Source organism: Musca autumnalis, unplaced genomic scaffold (genome assembly GCF_047663935.1).
Source record: "Musca autumnalis isolate F117 unplaced genomic scaffold, ASM4766393v1 scaffold_2, whole genome shotgun sequence".
Lineage (NCBI taxonomy): Eukaryota > Metazoa > Arthropoda > Insecta > Diptera > Muscidae > Musca > Musca autumnalis.
The window spans coordinates 240603260-240627236 of record NW_027411755.1 but is presented as its reverse complement, the minus strand read 5'-3'; the positions used below and the strand labels follow the sequence as shown (position 1 = coordinate 240627236).

Here is a 23977-nt window from a genome sequence, read left to right as displayed (position 1 = left end):
TTTATCCGAAACATTTTCTAATTGAAAATTTTTTATCCGAAACATTTTCTACTTGAAAATATTTTATCCGAAACATTTCCTATATCCGAAATTTTTTCTATAGAAAACTGTCTTATCTGCAACATTTCCCATATGGCAATGTTATATCCGTAACTTTTTCTATGGAGAACTGTCTTATACGAAACATTTTCTACTTGAAAATATTTTATCCGAAACATTTTCTATGGAAAAATGAGTTACCCGAAACTTTTTCTATATCCGAAACATTTTCTATATGTTAAATCCGAAATCTTTTTTGTTTTATCCGAAGCATTTTCTATATAAAAATAATTTATCCGAAACAATTTCTGTTAGAAAATGTTTCGGAGAAACATGACCCGATACATTTTCTTTAGAAAAATGTTTTATCCGAAACATTATCGAGGGGAAAATTATTTATCCGAAGCATTTGCTAAAGAAAAATGTCTTATCCGAATCATTTTCTATTAGAAAATTTCTTATCCGAAGCATTTTTAAAGAAAAATGTATTAACCGAATCATTTTCTATTAGAAAATTTTTTATCCGAAACTTTTTCTATAGAAAACTGTCTTATCCTAAACATTTTCTATAGAAAAATATTTTATCCGAAACTTTTTCTATAGGAAAATATTTATCCGAAGCCATTTCTATAGGCTAGTGTTTTATCCGAATCATTTTCCAGAGAAAAATATTTTATCCGAAGCTTTTTTCTATGGAAAAATATTTTATCCGCAACATTTTCTAAGGGAAAATATGTTATCCGAAATATTTTTATAAGAAATTGTTTTATCCGAATCGTTTTCTAGAGAAAAATATTTTATTTTTATATTTTTTTGTAGGAAAATGTTATATCCGAATAATTTTTTCTAGGAGAATGCTTTATCCGCAAAATTTTCTAAAGCAATATGTCATATGCGACACATTTTCTTTAGGAAAATGTTTTATCCGAAACATTTTCTATATCCGAAGCCTTTTCTATACAAAACTGTCTTATCTGAAAAATTTCCTAGAGGGCAATGTTATATCCGAAACTTTTGCTATGGAGAACTGTCTTATCCGAAACATTTTCTACTTGTAAATATTTTATCCAAAACATTTTCTATGGAAAAATGAGTTATCCGAAACATTTTCTATAGGGCAATGTTGAATCCGAAATCTTTTTTGTTTTATCCGAAGCATTTTCTATTGGCAAAAGTCTTATCCGAATCATTTTTATAGGAAAATGTCTTATCCGAATAATTTTCTATTAGAAAATGTCTTATCCAAACGATTTTCTATATGAAAATAATTTATCCGAAACAATTTCTGTTAGAAAATGTTTCGGAGAAACATGACCCGATACATTTTCTATAGAGAAATATTTTATCCGAAACATTTTTGAGGGAAAAATTATTTATCCGAAACATTTTCTATACCCGAAGCTTTTTCTACATAAAACTGTCTTATCTGAAAATTTTCCTAGAGGCCAATGTTATATCCGAAACTTTTTCTATGGATAACTGTCTTATCCGAAACATTTTCTACTTGAAAATATTTTATCCGAAACATTTTCTATGGGAAAATGAGTTATCCAAAACTTTTTCTATATCCGGAACATTTTCAATAGGGGATGTTATATTCGAAATCTTTTTTGTTTTATCCGAATCATTTTCTATTGGCAAATGTCTTATCCGAATCATTTTTATAGGAAAATTTCTTATCCGAACTATTTTCTATGTGAAAATTATTTATCTGAAACAATTTCCGTTAGAAAATGTATCGGAGAAACATAACCCGATACATTTTCTGTAGAAAAATGTTTTATCCGAAACATTTTTGAGGGGAAAATGATTTATCGGAAGCATTTTCCAGAGAAAAATATTTTATCCGAAGCTTTTTCTATGAAAAAATGTTTTATCCGCAACATTTTCTTAAGAAACATATGTTATCCGAAATATTTTTATAAGAAATTGTTTTATCCGATTCGTTTTTCGTTTTTTTCTATGGCAAAATATGTTATCCGAAACTTTTTTGTAGGAAAATGTTATTTATATCCGAATCATTTTTTTATAGGAGAATGTTTTATCCGCAACATTTTCTAAAGGAATATGTCATATGCGACACATTTTCTATAGGAAAATGTTTTATCCGAAACATTTTGTATATCCGAAGCTTTTTCTATACAAAACTGTCTTATCTGAAAAATGTCCTAGAGGGCAATGTTATATCCGAAACTTTTTCTATAGAGAACTGTCTTATCCGAAACATTTTCTATGGGAAAATGAGTTTTCCGAAACTTTTTCTATATCCGGAACCTTTTCTGTAGGGCAATGTTAAATCCGAAATCTTTTTTTGTTTTATCCGAAGCATTTTCTATTAGCAAATGTCTTATCCGAATCATTTTTATAGGAAAATATCTTATCCGAATTATTTTTCTATTAGAAAAAGTCTTATCCGAACGATTTTCTATATGAAAATAATTTATCCGAAACAATATCTGTTAGAAAATGTTTCGGAGAAACATGAAAATGTCTCATCCGAATAATTTTCTATTAGAAAATGTCTTATCCGAACGGTTTTCTATATGAAAATAATTTATCCGAAACAATAGCTGTTAGAAAACGTTCCGGAGAAACATGACCCGATACATTTTCTATAGAAAAATGTATTATCCGAAACATTTTCGAGGGGAAAATGATTTATTCGAAGTATTTTCTAAAGAAAAATGTCTTATCCGAATCATTTTCTATTAGAAAATTTCTTATCCGAAATATTTTCTATTACAAAATGTTTTATTAGAGACATTACCGATAGAAATTGTTTTATCCGAAACATTTTCTATCAAACCCAACCTAACCTAACTCTTTGAATGCAGGCCATATATATTTCAATCTATTCAAAACCATAAATCATGCCAGAATCAAAACTACACAAATAAAAAATTCTTAATATTTTAAACATCTATAAGAAAGAAGTCATACGGCTCCATATAGGATGATTTCTCTTTGTATAAAAAGCAACACAAAATTGAGGTTAGAATTATTCAATGATTTATGATTTTCATGGAATGAGATTTCTGGGTAATTAAAGACTTTTTTAATTAAAAAAAATTGCGTTCAAAACTTACACAGGCAAATTGGCAACGGTTGTCTCCTCTGTGGCTGTGGCACCAACATGACCGGCAAAGCATAGGGCCGGATCAGAACGCATAATACGATACATTTCACAGCCGTGTTTAAAGGTGCCAACCAAAAGACTCTTGTCGCAGCATGGAGGATTCCACCAAGACGCTGGCACAGCTTCAGCCATTGTTGGCGGGCGTATTGGCAACTCGCTGGAGAATGAAAATTTGGTTTGTTTTGTTTTAGATGAGAGAGAGATAAGAAGAAGAGATGTTGTTGATGGTATAGAATAAAAACCATGTTGTGATAGAAATAAAAAAAGAAAATAAAAAAATTGAATTTTTGTAATAAAATTAAAATAAAAAAGTTAACAACAAATTTTAACTACAGCCAATTATTTAAAAATATACGATTTTTGTTTCAAGAGAAAATTTTATGAAAAGGTCGTTTTAAAAAAGGCCACAGAGTAGTAAAACGGCAGGCCTTCTTGGTACTTACAAAACTTCTATGAATCTGAAATGTTTTGTTTTATTTTGGAACTTCCAAAGGACGACTTAATGAAATTTTAATGAGTACTTTTTTGTTTGTAATGAAATGTTAAAAATATTGAACGAGCGTGAAAAACAAATATTTCAAGCAAATTAACATTGAAAAAATATGGGCATTTTATAGAGAGCATATGAACAAGTCTGGAAAGCTAGTATAGATTATGGTGGATATTTTCAAAATGTATTATGTCTTCTTGGAAAGATTGAAGTTTTGAATTTTAATCAATAAGATGGGGACCAACATTTTAGCGAACCAATTATTGAATAAGAATTTCGAAATACCCCTTAGTTTATTTACAATGATGAGATTACAAAAAAAAAAGAAAGATGTCAACAAGCAAGACAAGGTCATTGTAAATATTAAAGATAATCTTTTGAAGGTGGCAACTATACAGTAAAAGTTAGAACAATAAACGTATTAACCCTTTAAGGTGAGCGGAGGAGATTTTGAACAGTCGCATTTTCTTAATATTTGTAGCCAATTGAATACTTAAAGGATTAACCTTGACAAGTTAAAAATGATTAAAACATTTAGTAGAGGAGGTGGTCTAAACAGGTAGTAAGAAGATATTATAAATGGAAACCTCCCATAATGCAAACGTTTAAAGCAAATAAAAAACAACAAAAACAAAAAGAAACACACACATGACATGATCTTAATATTTTTAACAAGAACAAGAATTAAAACGGGGAAAACCAAAACAAATATCACAACAACAACCAGAAGAAGAACAAGACAATAACACAATGAAAAAAACAGAAACATTAGCACACATATCCTTGACACTTACCTGACAGGTGTATTGTCCTTAATTTGTTGCACCAAATCTCCAATCACCTCATGTTGAATATAATACAGCATACGGACACGCAATAAAACCCTGGTGATTGGGAATACGAAAAAAGGAACAGGGAAATCATAAGAAAACCAAACCATAAAATCAAAAGAAAATAAAACGAAAAAACAAAAGCAGTAGAATTGAAAGAGTAAAAAAGAACAAAAGAAATGAGAGCAATGTTAGTTGAAAAAATTCCTCGAAATTGGGTTAAAAGAATAAATTCGATTCCACACGACTCACTTATTCGCGTGTCTGCTTAAATGTTTTTTATATGCCCCCTCCAAATATGCATCAGCATCATATTTTTCCTGTTTACTCCAATGACTGGGATCTTGGATATTTTGCAGGCCATGTGTACCGAGCTCCTTTTTGGCCGGTTTAGCAGCGGGTGTGCCGGCGGCAGCAGAATCGCCACCACCTGTACTTTCGGGTGTTGGTGGTGCAGTTGTTGGATCTGTAGGAGTTGGTGTGGTTCCACCACTTGTTGTAGTGCCATCGCCATCTTTTTGTGTCTTACCACCATTACGTCCTGGAAAATTGGTAAATTTGTTTGTTATGAAATTGTTGCAATGTAATGCGGGGGGTGTTTTAAAAATTCTGAGGTATACACAACACAATTTTGAAATGCCATATAAATATAACAATGTAACTGAGAATAGAAGGCGATCAATTTTATTATACAAGTGGATATTTTTTCTTAATAATATTTCGATTTGTATAACCTCTACCATAGTATGGAGGGTGTACATTAGGGCGATTCAAGAAAAAATTATTTATTTTTTGGAACAACTGACAAAGTTTTTTCATCGATTGCACTATAATTGCAGCCATTAGCGATATTTCGTGAGAGGTGCTGCTTCGGAATCGTCTATAAAAAGTAGGTACCATATCATTAAATTAATATGCATAAGTCGGTGATAGATAAAACGATCTAGCCATGCCCGTCCGAACGATATGACGCTAAAATTTTGCATTAATGCTTCACTTGGTAGGTAGGTCAAGTTCGAAGCTGTGTTATATCGTTTAAAGTTTTTATATATCACCCAAATATTGGCTGTAATTTTACATTTATGGCAACCAGTGGTCACACAAGTTTCATTTGTTGTTGTAAGAACATATGTATATAGTGGTCATATAATTTCCCCAAGAAAAATAGTGATCATAGGTCTAAGTCCCGGTATAGTCTCGCAAAAACTCTTTATTCCAATTTGATTTACTATTATATTTTCGGATATTTCAGTTTTCCCTAGAGTGGAAGGTAATAAAATTTCGGAGTAGTAACTTTATTGTTGTATCTATCTGGAACCGTGTTTTCTAACACTGTGCAACACGAAAATTATTAACCATATTCTGACACCGCAGCGTGATAGAAGACCAAAAAAGAGAAGACACGTATCCCGCCGTTTTTCCCTATCTCATCAACTTTCGCGGTTGTAGGCCTCCAAAGGTTTGAGGCTTTGATGTAAAAAGGGGCCCTTTTTCAAGACTATATCTTCCAAACCGTTGGGAATTTTGAATTTATCTCAGAGGCAAAGTTGTAGATCTTGTCTTAAGGAACAAAAATTGTGAACACATATAATCCATCAAACTTCATCTGCAAGGTCAAAATCGCCAAGGTTAAATTTCTTTTAAAAATTTTTCTCGGGTTTTGGTCTGCAGCTATCAAACCGATCAAATTTGAAGCAAACAACCAACTACAAAAATGTACCTCAGATCCCAATAAACATCTTTCTAGAACATATGAACTCTGTATAGACGGTTCTTAAAGGTCAAAATAACAAAGCAAATGGGATTTTTATCCTGTTTTCTCTGGTTCTGGTCCACAGATACTAAACCGTTCAATATTCAAGAAAACAACCAACTACAATAATGTAGCAAAGACATCAATGAACAACTTTTTGGAACATGGGAAATGTCTATGAACGGTTATTAAAGGTGAAAATAGCAAAAAAATTTTGAAAATATTAAATTTTTACACTTTTTTCTCCAATTCTGGTTCAAAGATACCCAAACGCCCCAAAAATTAAGGATACCGTCAACTACAAAAATTTACCTAAGATTTCAATAAACAACTTTCTAGAACATATGAAGATTCTAGGAATGATTCTCACGGCTGAATTTCAAGAACAATTAAATTATTTTTAACATTCCCCCTGCTCAAGTTTGGAAATAACAAACTGTTAAAAACTCAAGTAAATTTGAAAGGTTTGGTATTGACGGACCTGAACAGGAAAGAATGATCTAAAATAATCGAATTTTGAGCTTGAAGAATCGTTCCTAGAATCTTCATATGTTCTAGGAAGTTGTTTATTGAAATCTTAGGTAAATTTTTGTAGTCGACGGTATCCTTAATTGTTGTGCGAGAAGTGGCCTTTAATAAGATTTTAGTAAAAAAACAAGTAAAAAAGTGTCAGTCGGCTTTGCCGAAAGAGATATACCCTCAGCCAATGTGAAGTGAAGCTTTCATCTACGAGCAGATCGAATGTATTTAGGGTCTCTTCAGAATTTTGTGGCCCTTATTGAACATTTGAACTTGCCGACAAAAATGTAGATTAGGAATTAACTGCACTTAGACACAAATGTTGAACTTTTGTAGGGGAGGTACCCTTAGGGAGAACCGATATGAGCCATTTTAGAAGTTAAACTAAATTTTCACAAAATATTAGGAGAACCAAAGTTTGGACCGAATTGGTTGACCAATTCAAGTGATATCGTCCTAGCATTATAGTGACTTTTTATTGGGGGAGACGTACCGGAAGTTGTGGTCCGATATTGCCCCACAAAACTTAGTTTTGATAAAATATGACGAAGACCAAATGTTGGACCAAATCGGTTGAACAGTTCGAGAGTTATCGTGGCATAGAGTTTTTTTACACCTTTCGGGCTGTTTTCCCAAGAAATATGGACTTGCCCCTGAAATAACATTTACCGTCGTAATGGAGGTAGCGAATACAAATCGCTTCAACAAAAATCAAAGTGATTCGAGAGCAGGTCTTAAAGTGAACTTATCCGAAATTTTGTGTGTGAGGTACCAGAAGGAGTAGATAAATATAGTCCATATTTGAACCTGATCTATGTCTGATAGATATAATAGGATGTGCAGTGTACGGATTACATCGGTCACTCCCTTCAAGAGTTATCATGCGTAAAATTTTTCCGAACATTTTTGAACTTTTGTGAGGGAGGTACCTGAAGGAGTGGACCGATATGGTTTATCTTCGAACTTAAACCATGCATAGACAAAATATTACGAAGGCTAAATTTTGGACCGAATTGGCAGATCCGTTCGAAAATTATCTTGCGCTCAAACCACTACACACGGTGTCATAGGGGGTTTTTGCACCTTTCAGGCTATTTGCTCAGGAAGTATGGACTTGCCCCTGATGCAACTTGTACCGTCGTATGGCGGACAGTGAATACAACTTGTTACAACAAAAATCAAAGCGATTCGAGACCAGGTCCTAAACTGAACTTTTGCGAAATTTTATGTGGGAGGTACCCGAAGGAGTGGACCGATTGAGTCCATATTGGAACCTCATTTAAGTCTGGTAGAAATTTCACTATGCATAAATGCTGAGGGTATAACAAGTAAGAAAGTATCAGTCAGTTGTGCCGACAGAGATATAGACTAAGCCTCGGACTAAAACAAAAAAGTAAACACAAAACTTCTGACGTCTACAGGGGTATATTTTTCTTTCTGTGCCGTCGTAACTTGGACCGCATACACGAAACGATCCCAGACGAGTCCTCAAACTGTAAACTTTCCAAACTTTGTGTGTGTGGTACCCGAAAGAGTGGTCCGATGTAGTCAAAATTCGGACATAATAACACGATGCACAATGTTTCTTCCTTCGAGGGTTACCTTACGTACTACCCAATTTAGTTGGTTCCGACAGGCTTTTGGGCGACAATTTAAGGTAACTAGGGCAGCATACCCAACATATTGCCAAAAATTTAAACCTATCCCATGCGAGTCCTCACACTCTTTCCAAACGTTGTGTGGGTGGTACCCGAAAGATTGGGCCAATGTAGTCCATATTCAAACCTGATATATGCCTGGAAGTAATATTATTATATGCAAATCTTTGACCAATTCGGTGCGATTCTCTAAATGATTTTTTCAGTTATCGACAAAAATCGATAAAATTAAAATGCTTATATAATTTCGGTAATTAACGATATTATTCGGTAAGTTAGCGACCAATAAAAAGTGGTCGTAAAGTTCTACCGATAACAACAGTGTTGTCAACTTTTATTTGTACTTTTCATTCATAATTTTGCTTTTTAATGTTATCGATTTTTGTCGTTAACTCAAAAAATGAGCTAGAGAATCGCACTACTGGGGTCTGAAACCATTATTTCGATGAGGCACAATTTTGGTCGTATCAACCTGTAAACCCTCTTTAGCTTAAAGGATGAGGGTGTGGAAGACTTGGCTGAAGGAATGAACAGTGATATAGTCCACTTTTGATTGATATCGTGTCCACCAGCAATTTTAACAGGTCACCGTAAGATTTTTTAGAGCTTTCCGGGCCATTATGTCAAGAAGCATGGACTTGCTCACGAAAAAAGTACATCGCTGTATTCAGGACCACACGGACTACCTTCGGTGAAAGTTTCAAACCGATCTTAGAACAGCGTTCAACTTCACTTCGTGTCCACCACCCATTTTTATTGGTCGCTGTAGGATTTATAAGAGCTTTCGGACCATTGCGTCAGGAAGTATGTACTTGTCTACGACAAAAATGGTCATCCCACACTCTCACCGCTGAAACTACTCACAGCGGAGGCTCCAAGCGGAGGGAGCACTGTTCAAAACTATGGACACTGGGGGAGCGTAGCAAAAAAAGACGGTTAGTCGGTCAGACTCCAGAATGTGGAACAGACACCCCCCACCACCTACCTCGGGTATGAGGGCTAGATCAACTGAGGAACCACATCCTTCCTCAAAGAAAACATCTAGGAGTCTTGAAGTCGAATTCTTCACTTCCTTCGTCTGCTACTCCAAATTGGATATGAAGAGGAACACCATCATCGCGGCAGCTCTAAAAGCTGATCTAACCACAAGGTACCCATCGAAGCTTCAAAATCCGGTCGTTAAGTCGTTAATTCGAACTCAACCCGAACAATGACCCCAGACAGTCTGCTACACGGTCATTGACAGTGCTGCCCCCTAGTTACAAATTGGAAAAAGTCGATGGCGGCTAATCGAAGAACGCCTGAGAGACATTTTTCGGGAGATATAATAATAGCACCAACAAAGGTGTTAAGGTTATTTGCTGCAAAAACGATTCCTTGTTATGCGTCCTTTAACCTAACTTAATCTAAGGCGGTGGTCTCAGTGTGAATGTTGTATCTTTGGATCATGAAGATCCAGGTACTGTATCGATACACCGGTAAAATCTTTTCCACCCCATGAAGATGTTGCACTAGGGTCATGAGCAGGCAACCTGTTGCAGTCCTCAGTTCTTTTAGGTTGGAATATTCTTCCATTTAGTAGTTTTAACATTTGCATACCAACACTACAAGGTTTTTTCTCCGCACCTTCGCACAAAAGCTTGATGACTACTTCTGATCTTGTCGCAAATAGCAGAGGATTGCGCGGACGACTTAAACATGCTATTGAACTTCATACCTAATATCTTGGGATGGTTTGAGGTCGGAATCAGGACACCATCGACCATGCGATCAGGGAGACGCTAATTTTAGCCGTTCAAGTGGTCTATTTAGATATTCAAACTATCACATATGACATCGATAGGTCTCGAAAGGGTCATTATCTCTGAAAGTATAGGCCTACATTAATCAATGAGGCACATTTCTGTTCGTGACAAAGCGTATATTCCCTCTGTAGTATTTATTTTGCGAACATTTTTAATCAAGTCACTTTTCATCTGTACCTTTGGGTTTATGTTCAGTTTAGGGCCTGGACGCGGATCATGTTGATATATTTAATACAGATTGTCTTGAGGGTCCTGAGTACAGCGATATAAATTTTTCTTGCAGAAGTCCGTATTTTCCGAGATATGGATCTACAAATTCAGTAAGTACCCATGATTTTTACAACCGACCAAGGCAATATGGGCATCATTCTAAAGCCCTGAATGTCTCGATTTCAACTACACGGTGTTAGAACCTGCCAGTAGGTGTCTTAAATTTCAGGCCTAACACTCTCAAAATCTTTTAATTTTTGAACGATGATTTAACCGAGTAGCAGGTGTTGTTGGACCCTATCAATAGTAGAAAATTTAAATACCATGCGCAAAAATCTTAAAGGAAGATTTGACCCCGGAAGTTTTACCCATATTGCTACAGTCGGATTGTGGATACTTATATGGAACTTTGAAGTCCAAGTCTTGAAATTTTGGCGTCTTGTGTATAACGATCTAAGTGAAATCGTTATACTCAAGACGCCAAAAACTATCTGCTGCAAACGTATCAAGGTGATCCACGTCCCGTCCTTAGACTAGACTTTTTCCGAAATTTGTATTATATCAACCACTTTTTATACCCTCAGCCTTTAGGCTCATCGAAATAATGGTTTAAGACCCCAAGTATGTTTGGACGAAATGTGTTTCAGATAATTTGGAGTCGATTTAGCAATGTCCGTCTGTCTGTCAGTCTGTCTGTCTGGCTGGCTGGTGCGCACGATAACTCTCAAACGGACGAGCCGATTTGGTCCAAAATTTGGCTATCGTAATATTTTGTCCAAACTTAGTTTAAGTTCGAAGATGGGCCATATCGGTCCACTCCTTCCGGTACCTCCCCCACAACTGTTCTAAAATATTCGGAAAATTTGTGCGCACGATAACTCTTGAAAGGAGTAACCGATTTGGTCCATACTTTGCACCTCGTGAAATGTGTACCAGACTTAGATAAGGTTTCAATATGGACTCAATCGGTCCACTCCTTCAGTTACCTCCCTCACAAAATTTTGGAAAAGTTCAGTTTGAGGCCATCTCTCGAATCGCTTTGCTTTTTCTTTTAGCAACTTGTATTCACTGCACCCCATACGACGGTACAAGTTTCATTAGGGGCAAGTCCATACTTCCTGAGAAAATAGCATGAAAGTTGCAAAAAAAAACCCCTATGACACCGTGTGAGGTGGTTGGAGCGCAAGATAACTCTAGAACGGATCTGCCGATTCGGTCCAACATTTGGCCCTAGTAATATTTTGTCTAAACATAGCTTAAGTTCGAAGATAGGCCATATCGGTTAACTCCTTCAGGTAGCTCCCCCGCAAAAGTTAAAAAATCTTCGGAAAAATTGTTCGTACGGTAACTCTTGAACGGAGTGGCCGAATTGGTCCATACTTTACACATCCTAATATATTTACCAGATATAGATCAGGTTCAAATATGGACTATATTTGTCCACTCCATCCGGTACCTTCCACACAAAATTTCGCTTAAGTTCACTTTAAGACCTGATATCGAATCACTTTGATTTTTGTTGAAGCAACTTGCAATGCCGACTGATACTTTTTTACTTGTTTACAAGAAAATTAACGTCTTATACTCAGTTACATTGATTTTTTTTTTAATTTTATATTAAAAATTGCTTAAAATTTTGAAATGCCGAAACGAAAATAAAAAGAAACAATAACTACACACAAAAGTGTTTTTGCTTACCAAAACAAAAAAGAAAACAATTTAAAAATATTCTAATTAAAATGGATATATGGTACAGTAAGACAGAGCATATTACAAACACATTTTTGGATACACATTTTCAGTTATACAAATTTTACAGGTTGCTGCTGAATGACAATGTTATCGAGGAAAAAGAACACTGGAACGCTGTTCTCTCATCCCGAAAACAATTGTGAAAATTACATATACAAGGACACGCAACACACACTTCTAATTTACAATTTCATAGTTTTTAACATACGAGTGCAGTCGAAGGAGATTATAATGGAACCTTAAAAAGAAGATTTTTATGGAACATTTGCTCTCAAAGAGTCAGAGTTTAAGGTTATCAAGGATTAACAATTTTCAATAACTGAGACACAGTCTTCTTTCTCAAAAACAGATTTTCTTCTCTACTTCCAATATTTAACTTCAATCCAAATTATTTCTCATTATAACCTTCTTAGACAAAACTTTCAAAATTAACCATTTTCAATGATTTATTAGTTGTTTGTTAGTTAATTTGAATAATTTTACACATTAATATTCCGTTGACTATATACAATAAAAATAATTCTCTACAACCAAATTTGTTCTCTTTTTCATTAGTAATAGAAGAATTTGGAAATAGAAACTATGCTAATAGAGAGTTGTGTTAGTTTTGTTAGTACAATTTTTAGGTTAGTTTTTTTTACAAAAAGACAGATTTTTGAAAAAATCTAAATACTTTTGCCAAATATTAAGTGTGTTTTGGCGTGCTTTTTTCAATAGACCAAGTATTGATCTCAAAATGGGGGAAATTATCACAAAAACAATTACTCTACCATCCGTGCAGTTTTTTTTTGGAATCATCGAATAAAATGTGCGTGTTTGTAGCTATTTTTTGTTTACCGTACCTTTTGCATTCCTACCTCGTGGCACCAGATTATGGAGGCCACTATGATCCCTGCTGATTTTTGTTACCTCACCATCTTCGGTGGGTGTTATAAGGTCCCATATAAAGGTTTTGATTTTTTCATCACCCTTGTAGACTTGCAAACAATAGAGTAACTAAAAGAAGAAAGGCGGAAAGAGAAAAATAAAAGCAAACAATTAAAAATATTTGTTTATAAAATAGAAAAAGTTTTGAGTTGAGTTGCCCATCAGTGTTTCGTGAAATAGATTTTTTCTCAGCGAAAACCTAAAGTTTTCTCCATATTAGCATGGTTTGGTCATCAGTTGGGCTGGTAGTATATTGGTAAAGTATATGCATCAAAAGGAATGGTTGGTGACTTACAATTATACGTGAACATTCCTCAACATTAATATCTCTCCAACCACGTTTAAATTGTCCCAGTTCCAGGATTTCTGGCCAGCGACCCCAGCTGCAAAAGAAAGAAAGTTAAAGGTGTATTAGTTAAATATTCTTAAAATAAAGAAATGTTTTGTTTTCATTAAAGGTATCCATCAGTTCATGTGAGAAGTTTGTTTTTACTCAGCGAAAACCTAAAGTTTCCTCAATATTAGCATGGTTGATCATCATTTGAAAGTTGTATTGATTTTTGTTTTTGGAGTATTACAAGGTTTGGGCAAGGTACACTAAACTGAGAAGAATATACAAAATATTATCCGAAATATTTCCTTCCCTTAATAGCGTTTTTAGAAACATTTTCTGTATGGACATGTTTTATATGAAACACTTTATATAGGAGAATATTTTATATTTGAATAATTTTCTATTGAAATTTTTTTTATTCGAAATATCTTCTATAGAAAAACATTTTCATTCGTAGCATTTTCTACAGAAAAGAAAATGTTTTATTCGAAACTTTTTCTATTGAAAAATATTTTATCGGAAACTTTTTCTATTGAAAAATATTTTATCCGTAACTTTTTCTATTTAAAAAAAGTATTTTATCGGAAACTTTTTCTATTGAAAAATATTTTATCCGTAACTTTTTCTATTTAAAAAAAGTATTTTACCCGAAACTTTTTCTATTGAACATTTTTTACGAAACTTTTCTATTGAAAAATGTTTTATCCGAAACTTTTTCTGCTGAAAATGTTTTATTCAAATCTTTTTTATTGGAAAATATTTTATCCGATACATTTTCTATTGAAAAATATTTTATCCGAAACTTTTTGTAATATGTTTTAGCCAAAACATTTTCTATGGATATTGTTTTATCCATAGCATTTTGTACAGGAAAATGTTTTATCCTGAACATTTTCTGCAGTGTATTTTTTATTCGAAACTTTTTCTATTAAAAATGTTTTATCCGAAACTTTTTCTTTTAAAAAATATTTTATTCGAAACTTTTTCTATTAAAAATGTTTTATCCGAAACTTTTTCTTTTGAAAAATATTTTATCCGAAACTTTTTTTATTGGAAAATATTTTATCCGATCCTTATTATATTGAAGAATGTTTTAACCGCAACACTTTTTTATAGGAAAATGTTTATTTCAGAAACATTTTCTATAAGAAAACATTTTATCCGACACATTTTCTATAGAAAATTGTTTCGTCCGAACAATTTTCTTTACGAAAGTGCTTTATCCGCAACAATTTATATAAAATGGTTTTATCCTCAACAATTTCTATATGAACAATTTTTATCCGCAATATCCAAGTTTTTCTATAGAAAAACGTTTTATCCGAAACATGTTCTATAGGAAAATGTTTTATCCGCAAAATTTTCTATACAAAAATTATTTATTCGTAACATTTTCTATAGGGAAATGTTTTATCCAAATTATTTTCAACACGAAAAAGTTTTATGAGAATCATTTTCTAAAAGAAAATGTAATCTCCGCAACATTATCTATGCGAAAATATTTCATCCGCAACATTTTCAGTAAGAAAACATTTTATCCGCGACATTTACTATGCGAAAATATTTTATCCGCAAAATTTTCAGTAAGAAAACATTTTATCCGCAGCATTTTCAATACGAAAATGTTTTATCCGCTACATTTTCTGTACAAAAATATTTTATCCGCAACATTTTCTATAAGAAAATATTTTATCCGCAATATTTTATATACAAAAATATTTTATCCTCAACATTTTCTATACGAAAATTTGTTATCCGCAACGATTTCCATAAGAAAATATTTTATCCGCAACATTTTCTATACGAAAATATTTTATCCGCGACGCTTTCTATATGAAAATATTTTATCCGCAACATTTTCGATACGAAAATAATTTATCCGCAATATTTTCCATAAGAAAATATTTTATCCGCAACATTTTCTATACGAAAATATTTCATCCGCGACGTTTTCTATATGAAAATATTTTATCCGCAATATTTTTTTACGAAAATATTTTATCCGCAACATTTTCGATACGAAAATAATTTATCCGCAATACTTTCCATAAGAAAATATTTTATCCGCAACATTTTCGATACGAAAATATTTAATCCGCAACATTTTATATACAAAAATATGTTATCCGCAACATATTCTATACAAAAATATTTTATCCGCAACGTTTTCTATGCGAATATATTTTATTATAAGAAAATATGGAACAAATCTTGATTAGTAAAAACTCTCCGATTTTTTTGAAATTTTTTCCAGAGGTAGGTATTTTACGCTGATTACGGGAATATAAAATTTTCTTGGGGGACGGACCCGGTTACCCGGTTATTCGACCCGAAAGTCCGGGTACCCGGTACCCGATAGACCCGGTTCTACTGAACCGATTCTTACAAAATGGGTATCGTTGGAAAGCTTATGAAACTACCTATCCAACAAGTGGTCATATGATGGGGTTATCTCCAGGGGTTCAGAAGTTATAACCAAAATACCTCTTTTTGGACCCGGGTTTTTCCATAAACCCCTCAAAAAGTCGAAAAAGGGCCCATTATGGGTGCTCAATTAATTCACGTAATTTTATAGCTCATACTTCAACCTTTCCAAAATGGTGCCATTTGTTATAATACCTTCACTGGGTCCAGAGTTCTTCTAAATTCATCACTTTTTTTAAGTAAATTTTTTTCTAAGTAGCCGGCCTTCGGCCGGGGATTTAAGACTTTCTCCTATGGACAGGTTCAAATCTAGGGAATGGGAACAACATTTTCTTCTAAATTTTAAATTTTTCTCTCATTCTAAGGTCAATATCTCTGGACCCAGTGAAGGTATTATAACAAATGGCACCATTTTGGAAAGGTTGAAGTATGAGCTATAAAATGACGTGAATTAATTGAGCACCCATAATGGGCCCTTTTTCGACTTTTTGAGGGTTTTATGGAAAAACCCGGGTCCAAAAAGAGGTATTTTGGTTATAACTTCTGAACCCCTGGAGATAACCCCATCATATGACCACTTGTTGGATAGGTATTTTCATAAGCTTTGTAAGAATCGGTTCAGTAGAACCGGGTCTATCGGGTACCGGGTACCCGGGCTTTCGGGTCGAATAACCGGGTAACCGGGTCCGTCCCCCAAGAAAATTTTACATTCCCGTAATCAGCGTAAAAATATCTACCTATGGAAAAAATTTCGAAAAAATCGGAGAGTTTTTACTAAACTAGATTTAAGCCGAAAATATTTTATCCGCAACATTTTATATACAAAAATATTTTATCCGCAACATTTTCTATACGAAAATATTTTATCCGCAACATTTTATATACAAAAATATTTTATCCGCAACGTTTTCAATACGAATATATTTTATCCGCAACATTTTAATAAAAAAATATTTTATCCGCAACATTTTCTATACGAAAACATTTTATCCGCAACATTTTATATACAAAAATATTTTATCCGCAACATATTCTATACAAAAATATTTTATCCGCAACATTTTCTATACGAAAATATTTTATCCTCAACATTTTCTATACGAAAATATTTTATCCGCAACATTTTCGATAGGAAATTATTTTTCCGTAACATTTTCTATATGAAAATATTTTATCCGCAACATTTTATATACAAAAATATTTTATCCGCAACATTTTCTATACGAAAATATTTTATCCGCAACGTTTTATATATGAAAATATTTTATCCGCAACATTTTCTATAGAAAAATATTTTATACGCAATATTTTCTATAAGAAAATATTCTATCCGCAACATTTTCTATACGAAAATATTTTATTTGCAACATAAGAAAATATTTTATCCGAAACATTTTCTATACGAAAACTTTTTATCCGCATATTTTTCTGTACAAGAATATTTATCCGCAACATTTTCTATAAAAAAATATTTTATCCGTTACATTTAATATACAAAAATAGTATGTCCTTATCATTTTCTATACGAAAATATTTTATCCACAACGTTTTCTATACGAATATATTTTATCCGCAACATGTTCCAACCGAAAATATTTTATCCGCAATATTTTCTATAAGAAAATATTTTATCCGCAACATTTTATATACAAAAATAGTTTATCCGCAACATTTTCTATACAAAAATATTTTATCCTGAACATTTTCTATACGAAAATATTTTATCCTCAACATTTTCTATACGAAAATATTTTATCCGCAACATTTTATGTATAAAAATATTTTATCCGCAACCTTTTCTATACGAATATATTTTATCCGCAACATTTTCTATATGAAACTATTTTATCCGCAACATTTTCTATAAGAAAATATTTTATCCGCAACATTTTTTATATGAAAATATTTTATCCGCAACATTTTTCTAAAAAAAATTTAATCTCCGCAACATTTACTATACAAGATATTTATCCGCAACATTTTCTATAAGAAAATATTTTATCCGCAACATTTTATATACAAAAATATTTTATCCGCAACATTTTCTATACGAAAATATTTTATCCGCAACGTTTTCTATACGAATATATTTTATCCGCTATATTTTCAATATGAAAATATTTTATCCGCAGCATTTTCAATACGAAAATGTGTTATCCGCATAATTTTTAACACGGACAGGCATATTTTCTGTAGTCCATAACCCTACTTTTATTTCCTTGATTTTCCCAAAAACATTCATTGACACTTTCTATTTCATATCGATTTATTCCAAAATCACATTCCAACAATAAAATGACATTATTCAGTTTCCAAAACTCTTCGTCGCGTGGTGAAACACTTTCCCGTAACAACACCAATCCCAGTTCATCGACGCGAGCTGGACGAGCGGCATTAGCCGTTCTTTCTCAGCAAGAAGAAGCCAAACTAGCCTTGGAAACTTTTATAAATGGCCTGCAATTGCCATTATTTTTTCAATTGTCCGAAGAAGAACAAGAAGAACGCCTGGCTAAAATAGATGCTTTGGAACTTTTTCAGGCTCTTCAAGATATCAATCGGGAATTGGCAATGTCTCGTTTGGAAAATCTTTATTTAACCGATTTTCTAGAGAAAAATGATCCAAAACTTTTGATTGGTTTGGCCCAGCGTAGGGCAACGGCGCAAAGTTTAACGTTAACAAGGGCAAAGGGTGAGCCGGGCACCTCACAATCTGTAAGCAGTTCAGTGGGTGGTACCACCAGGCCAAGAACCTCAATATCTAGATCGCATGTGACCACCACTACTGGGAGTTCACAAAAGAAAACCGCCTTTGATTATAAATTGAATTTTCGCGCCAAGGCCGATATGGCTGAGAAGACAGCAAATGAGGTGGAGAAGCGGGTTAGGGAGATTGAGAGCAAAGGTAAGTCTTTATCATTTTCATATGTAGTTTTTAATTAGTACTTCATTTATTTTATAGCTTCCAGGGAAATAAAAGTTCTACGCGGCCACATGGAAGAAATGCATTTCATGTACCAGGAAACTCTGGAGACAATCAAAAATTTCCAATTACATTTCATGCGCGATGACCAAGATTTGGAATTTCTCAATACTGCCACTGAAAAACAATTGGAGCGTAAAATACGCAAATTTGTCTACAATTGGATAAAGAATGCCAAGGCCCTGTTGGCCACAATGCGTTTGAAAATAACCGCCTTGCAGGAAAACTGCCAACATCTGCGTGGTGAATTACTAACCAAGGCAGATTTAAGTGGAATTTTGACAGCCATTGATTTTGAAAAGTTAGTGATTAAACGTTCTGAGCTTTTAACTTCCTTGGAAGAAAAGAATATGCACATGGCTGGTCTGAAGGCAGTTACGGGCAAAGCTTCCCTTGCCATGACGGAAGATAAGCAGATAATGATGAACATTGAGTCTGAATCGAAACAGCTAAGTCAAAAAACTGTTGATGTTATTCGAGCGATTGATAAGTTGGAAAGAGAAGCAAATTTTGTTGAAAAGGAGAATCAAAAAGATCTCGAGGCTTTGGAAAATTTAAGAGAACAACTGGAACGTTTTGATGCACCCAGTGTTCGCCAGTATATTGAAAAGAAAAATGAATTGATGTCTTTGGAGAAAGAGGAGAAAATGTTGCGGCGTAAAATCAATATTTTATATATGAAATTGGAAAATACTCAAAAGAAGTCAAGGGGGCAAAAGAAACTGGAGGATCAGATCTTTATCAATATGATTGAATAAGGAATATATTCTATAAAAAATTTTGGTAATAAATTTGGAACTGAGCAAAATGTTTCCGTTCACAAATACTAAAAACTCATTACATACATACATACATACATATGTTCCCACAACATCCCTGAAGGGACAAGGGAGACTTCTTTCATATCAATGAGTGCACGCCGATACATATTGGCTCAATGATATGGGACCTACTTTTTATTGCCGAGTCCGAACAGCGTATCTTACGACACCACTTGTAGAGAAGTTTTTCATGGCTTAAATACTCAGGAAATGTCGCCAGCATTACTCATTCACGAAAATAAAAATATCGTTAAGTTTATTCCGCATTTCGAATGAGACATTTTCCAAACGAAAATACTTTATCCGAAACATTTTCTATGCGAAAATACTTTAACCGCAATATTTTCCATGAGAAAATGTCTTATCCTCAACAATTTCTACACCTTTTTCAGATGTAATTAGAGTTATTTTAATTATAATTCGAGAATTCTATTTGTAATTCGTAACATTTCATTTGTAATTCGAGAATTCCAATTGTAATTCGAATTTTTCGACTTGAATTATTCCATTTGTAATTCGAATTATTCCATTTGTAATTCGAATTATTCTATTTTTAATTCTAATTATTTTATTTGAAATTCGAATTATTCCATTTGTGATTCGAATCATTTTATTTGTAATTCGAAAAAGCCAGATTGAAATCAATACAAAAATTATTTTGTATTTTTTTTTTGTTTCCAATTACAAATAAAATTATTCGAAATACAAATGGAATAATTCAATTTTCAAATAAAATAATTCGAATTACAAATGGAATAATTCGAATTACAAATGGAATAATTCGAATTACAATTGGAATAATTCGAATTACAAATAGCATAATTCGAATTACAAATGGAATAATTCGAATTTCAAATGGAATTCTCGAATTACAAATGAAATGTTACGAATTACAACTACAATTTTTCGAATTACATCTGAAAAAAGTGTATATGGAAAATTTTTATTCGCAAATTTTTCTACAAGAAAATTGTTAATCCGCAATTTTTTTTAAGGAAACATTTTCTACAGAAATATGTTTTATCCGAAAAATTTTTATTTAAAACTATTCATCCGAAACATTTTCTATACGAAAATATTTTATCCGCACCATTTTCTATACGAAAGTTATTTATCCGCAATATTTTCTATGTGAAAATATTTTATCCGAAACATATTCTATAAGAAAATATTTTATCCGAAATATCCTCTTTAAGAAAATGTTTTATCAGAAATATTTTGAGTGAGAAAATATTTTATTTGAAACATTTTCTATAGGAAAATATTTTATCCGAACATTTTCTATAAGAAAAGGTTTTATCCGAAACACCTTTTATACGACAATGTTTTATTCGAAACATATTCTATACGCAAATGCTTTATCCGAAACATTTTTCATATGAAAATGTTTTTTTTTTTCGAAAAACTTTCTATAGTTAAAAGTTTTTTTCGAAACATTTTCTATCGACAAATATTTTATCTGAAACGTTTTCTATAGGGAAATGTCTTATTTGAAAAATTTTCTACACGAAAATGTCTTATCCGAAAAGTTTTTGATAGGAAAAAGCCTAACAGAAACATGTTCTATATGAAAATGTCTTATCCGAAAAATGTTCGATAGGAAAATGCCTTATCCGAAACATTTTTATATGAAAATGTCGTATCCGAAACATTTTCTATATTTAAATGTCTTATCCGAAACACTTTATATATGTAAATGTCTTATTCGAAACATTTTATGTGTGGAAATGTCTTATCCGGAACATTGTCTATATGAAAATGTCTTATCCGAAACATTTTTTATACGAAGATGGCTTATCCCTCCGAAAAACTTTTTATCAGGAACTTTTTCTATCGAAAAACAATTTATCCGCAACTTTTCTGCCGAAAAACGTTTTATCCGAAACATTTTCTATCTAAAAACATTTTATCCGAAACTTTTTCTGTCGAAAAACGTTTTATCTGAAAGATTTTCTATCGAAAAACATTTTATCCGAAACATTTTCTATCGAACAACGTTTTATCCGAAACATTTTCTATCCAAAAACATTTTATCCGCAACTTTTTCTGTCGAAAAACTTTTTATCCGAAACATTTTCTATCGAAAAACGTTTTATCCCAAACATTTTCTATCGAACAACGTTTTATCCGAAAGATTTTCTATCCAAAAACATTTTATCCGAAACATTTTTTATCGAAAAATGTTTTATCCGAAACATTTTCTATCGAAAATCATTTTATCCGAAACATTTTCTATTGAAACACGTTTATCCGAAACATTTTCTATCGAAAAATGTTTTATCCGAAACATTTACTATCGAAAAACGTTTATCCGAAACATTTTCTATCGAAAAACATTTTATCCGAAACATTTTCTATCGAAACACGTTTATCCGAAACATTTTCTATCGACAAATATTTTATCTGAGACTTTCTATAAAGAAATGTCTTATTTAAAAAATTTTCTATAGGAAAATGTCTTATCCGAAAAGTTTTCGATGGGAAAAAGCCTAACCGAAACATCTTCTATATGAAAATGTCTTATCCGAAAAATGTTCGATAGGAAAATGCCTTATCCGAAACTTTTTTATATGAAAATGTCATATCCGAAACATTTTCTATATTAATTGTCTTATCCGAAACACTTTATATATGTAAATGTCTTATCCGAAACATTTTCTATGTGGAAATGTCTTACCGAAACATTGTCTATATGAAAATGTCTTATCCGAAACATTTTTACGAAGATGGCTTATCCCACCGAAAAACTTGTTATCAGGAACTTTTTCTATCAAAAACATTTTATCCGCAACTTTTTCTGTCGAAAAACTTTTTATCCGAAACATTTTCTATCGAAAAACATTTTATCCGGAACATTTTATCCGCAACTTTTTCTGTTGAAAAACTTTTTAACCGAAACATTTTCTATCGAAAAACATTTTATCCGAAACATTTTCTATCGAACAACGTTTTATTCGAAACATGTTCTATCCAAAAACATTTTATCCGCAACTTTTTCTGTCGAAAAACTTTTTATCCGAAACATTTTCTATCGAAAACATTTTATCCGAAATATTTTTTATCGAAAAACATTTTATCCGAAACATTTTCCATCCAAAAACATTTTATCCGCAACTTTTTCTATCGAAAAACTTTTTATCCGAAACATTTTCTATCCAAAAACATTTTACCCTTAACTTTTTCTGTCGAAAAACTTTTTATCCGAAACATTGTCTAACGAAAAACATTTTATCCGCAACTTTTTCTGTCGAAAAACTTTTTATCCGAAACATTTTCCATCCAAAAACATTTTATCCGAAACTTTTTCTATCGAAAAACATTTTATCCGAAACATTTTCTATCCAAAAACATTTTATCCGCAACATTTTCTATCGAAAAACATTTTATCCAAAACATTTTCTATCCAAAAACGTTTTATCCGAAACATTTTCTATCCAAAAACATTTTCTATCGAAAAACGTTTATCCGAAACATTTTCTATCGAATAACATTTTCCATACGAGAATATTTTATCCACAACTTTGTTTGGAACATTTTTTATCCGCAACTTTTTCTGTTGAAAAACTTTTTATCCGAAACATTTTCTATCGAAAAACATTTTATCCGAAACATTTTCTATCGAAAAACATTTTATCCGAAATATTTTCTATCGAACAACGTTTTATCCGAAACATTTTCTATCCAAAAACATTTTATCCGCAACATTTTCTATCGAAAAACATTTTATCCGAAACCTTTTCTATCCAAAAACATTTTATCCGTAACATTTTCTATAGAAAAACATTTTATCCGAAACATTTTCTATCGAAAAACGTTTTATCCAAAACATTTTCTATCGAAAAACATTTTATCCGAAACATTTTCTATCGAACAAAGTTTTATCCGAAACATTTTCTATCGAAAAACATTTTATCCGAAACATTTTCTATCCAAAAACATTTTATTCGCAACATTTTCTATCGAAAAACATTTTATCCGAAACATTGTCTATCGAAAAACGTTTTATCCGCAACATTTTCTATCCAAAAACATTTTATCCGAAACATTTTTTATCGAACAACGTTTTATCCGAGACATTTTCTATCCAAAAACATTTTATCCGCAACATTTTCTATCCAAAAACATTTTATCCGAAACATTTTTTATCGAACAACGTTTTATCCGAGACATTTTCTATCCAAAAACATTTTATCCGAAACATTTTCTATCCAAAAACATTTTATCGGCAACTTTTTCTGTCGAAAAACTTTTTATCCGAAACATTGTCTATCGAAAAACTTTTTATCCGAAACATTTTCC

General features: G+C 32.4%; 2 protein-coding genes and 1 non-coding gene across 28 annotated transcripts in view; 1 reads left to right on the top strand and 2 right to left on the bottom strand.

Moving 5' to 3' along the window:
• Positions 1 to 23977, bottom strand: part of kis (chromodomain helicase DNA binding protein kismet) — a 179941-nt gene that overhangs the window by 88200 nt on the left and 67764 nt on the right. For 20 of the 26 annotated variants that reach the window (XM_073971143.1, XM_073971142.1, XM_073971156.1 and 17 more), the window contains 5 exons: positions 13415 to 13502; positions 13035 to 13188; positions 4748 to 5036; positions 4460 to 4549; positions 3126 to 3332 (listed from right to left, as the gene is read on the bottom strand). In XM_073971143.1, coding sequence (XP_073827244.1) covers positions 3126 to 3332; positions 4460 to 4549; positions 4748 to 5036; positions 13035 to 13188; positions 13415 to 13502 — 828 coding nt within the window. The remainder of the gene's footprint in view (positions 1 to 3125; positions 3333 to 4459; positions 4550 to 4747; positions 5037 to 13034; positions 13189 to 13414; positions 13503 to 23977) is intronic. The other 6 variants (XM_073971158.1, XM_073971163.1, XM_073971167.1 and 3 more) reach the window with 1 other exon arrangement.
• LOC141396009 (small nucleolar RNA U6-53/MBII-28) lies at positions 13580 to 13665 on the bottom strand. The gene has a single exon (XR_012411105.1). It is a non-coding gene; the product is annotated as a small nucleolar RNA U6-53/MBII-28 (small nucleolar RNA).
• Positions 18100 to 19665, top strand: LOC141395399 (cilia- and flagella-associated protein 263). Its single transcript, XM_073971171.1, has 2 exons — positions 18100 to 18779; positions 18837 to 19665. Exons 1-2 carry the CDS (start codon positions 18173 to 18175, stop codon positions 19613 to 19615), a joined length of 1386 nt encoding a protein of 461 aa, XP_073827272.1. The 5' UTR covers positions 18100 to 18172; the 3' UTR covers positions 19616 to 19665.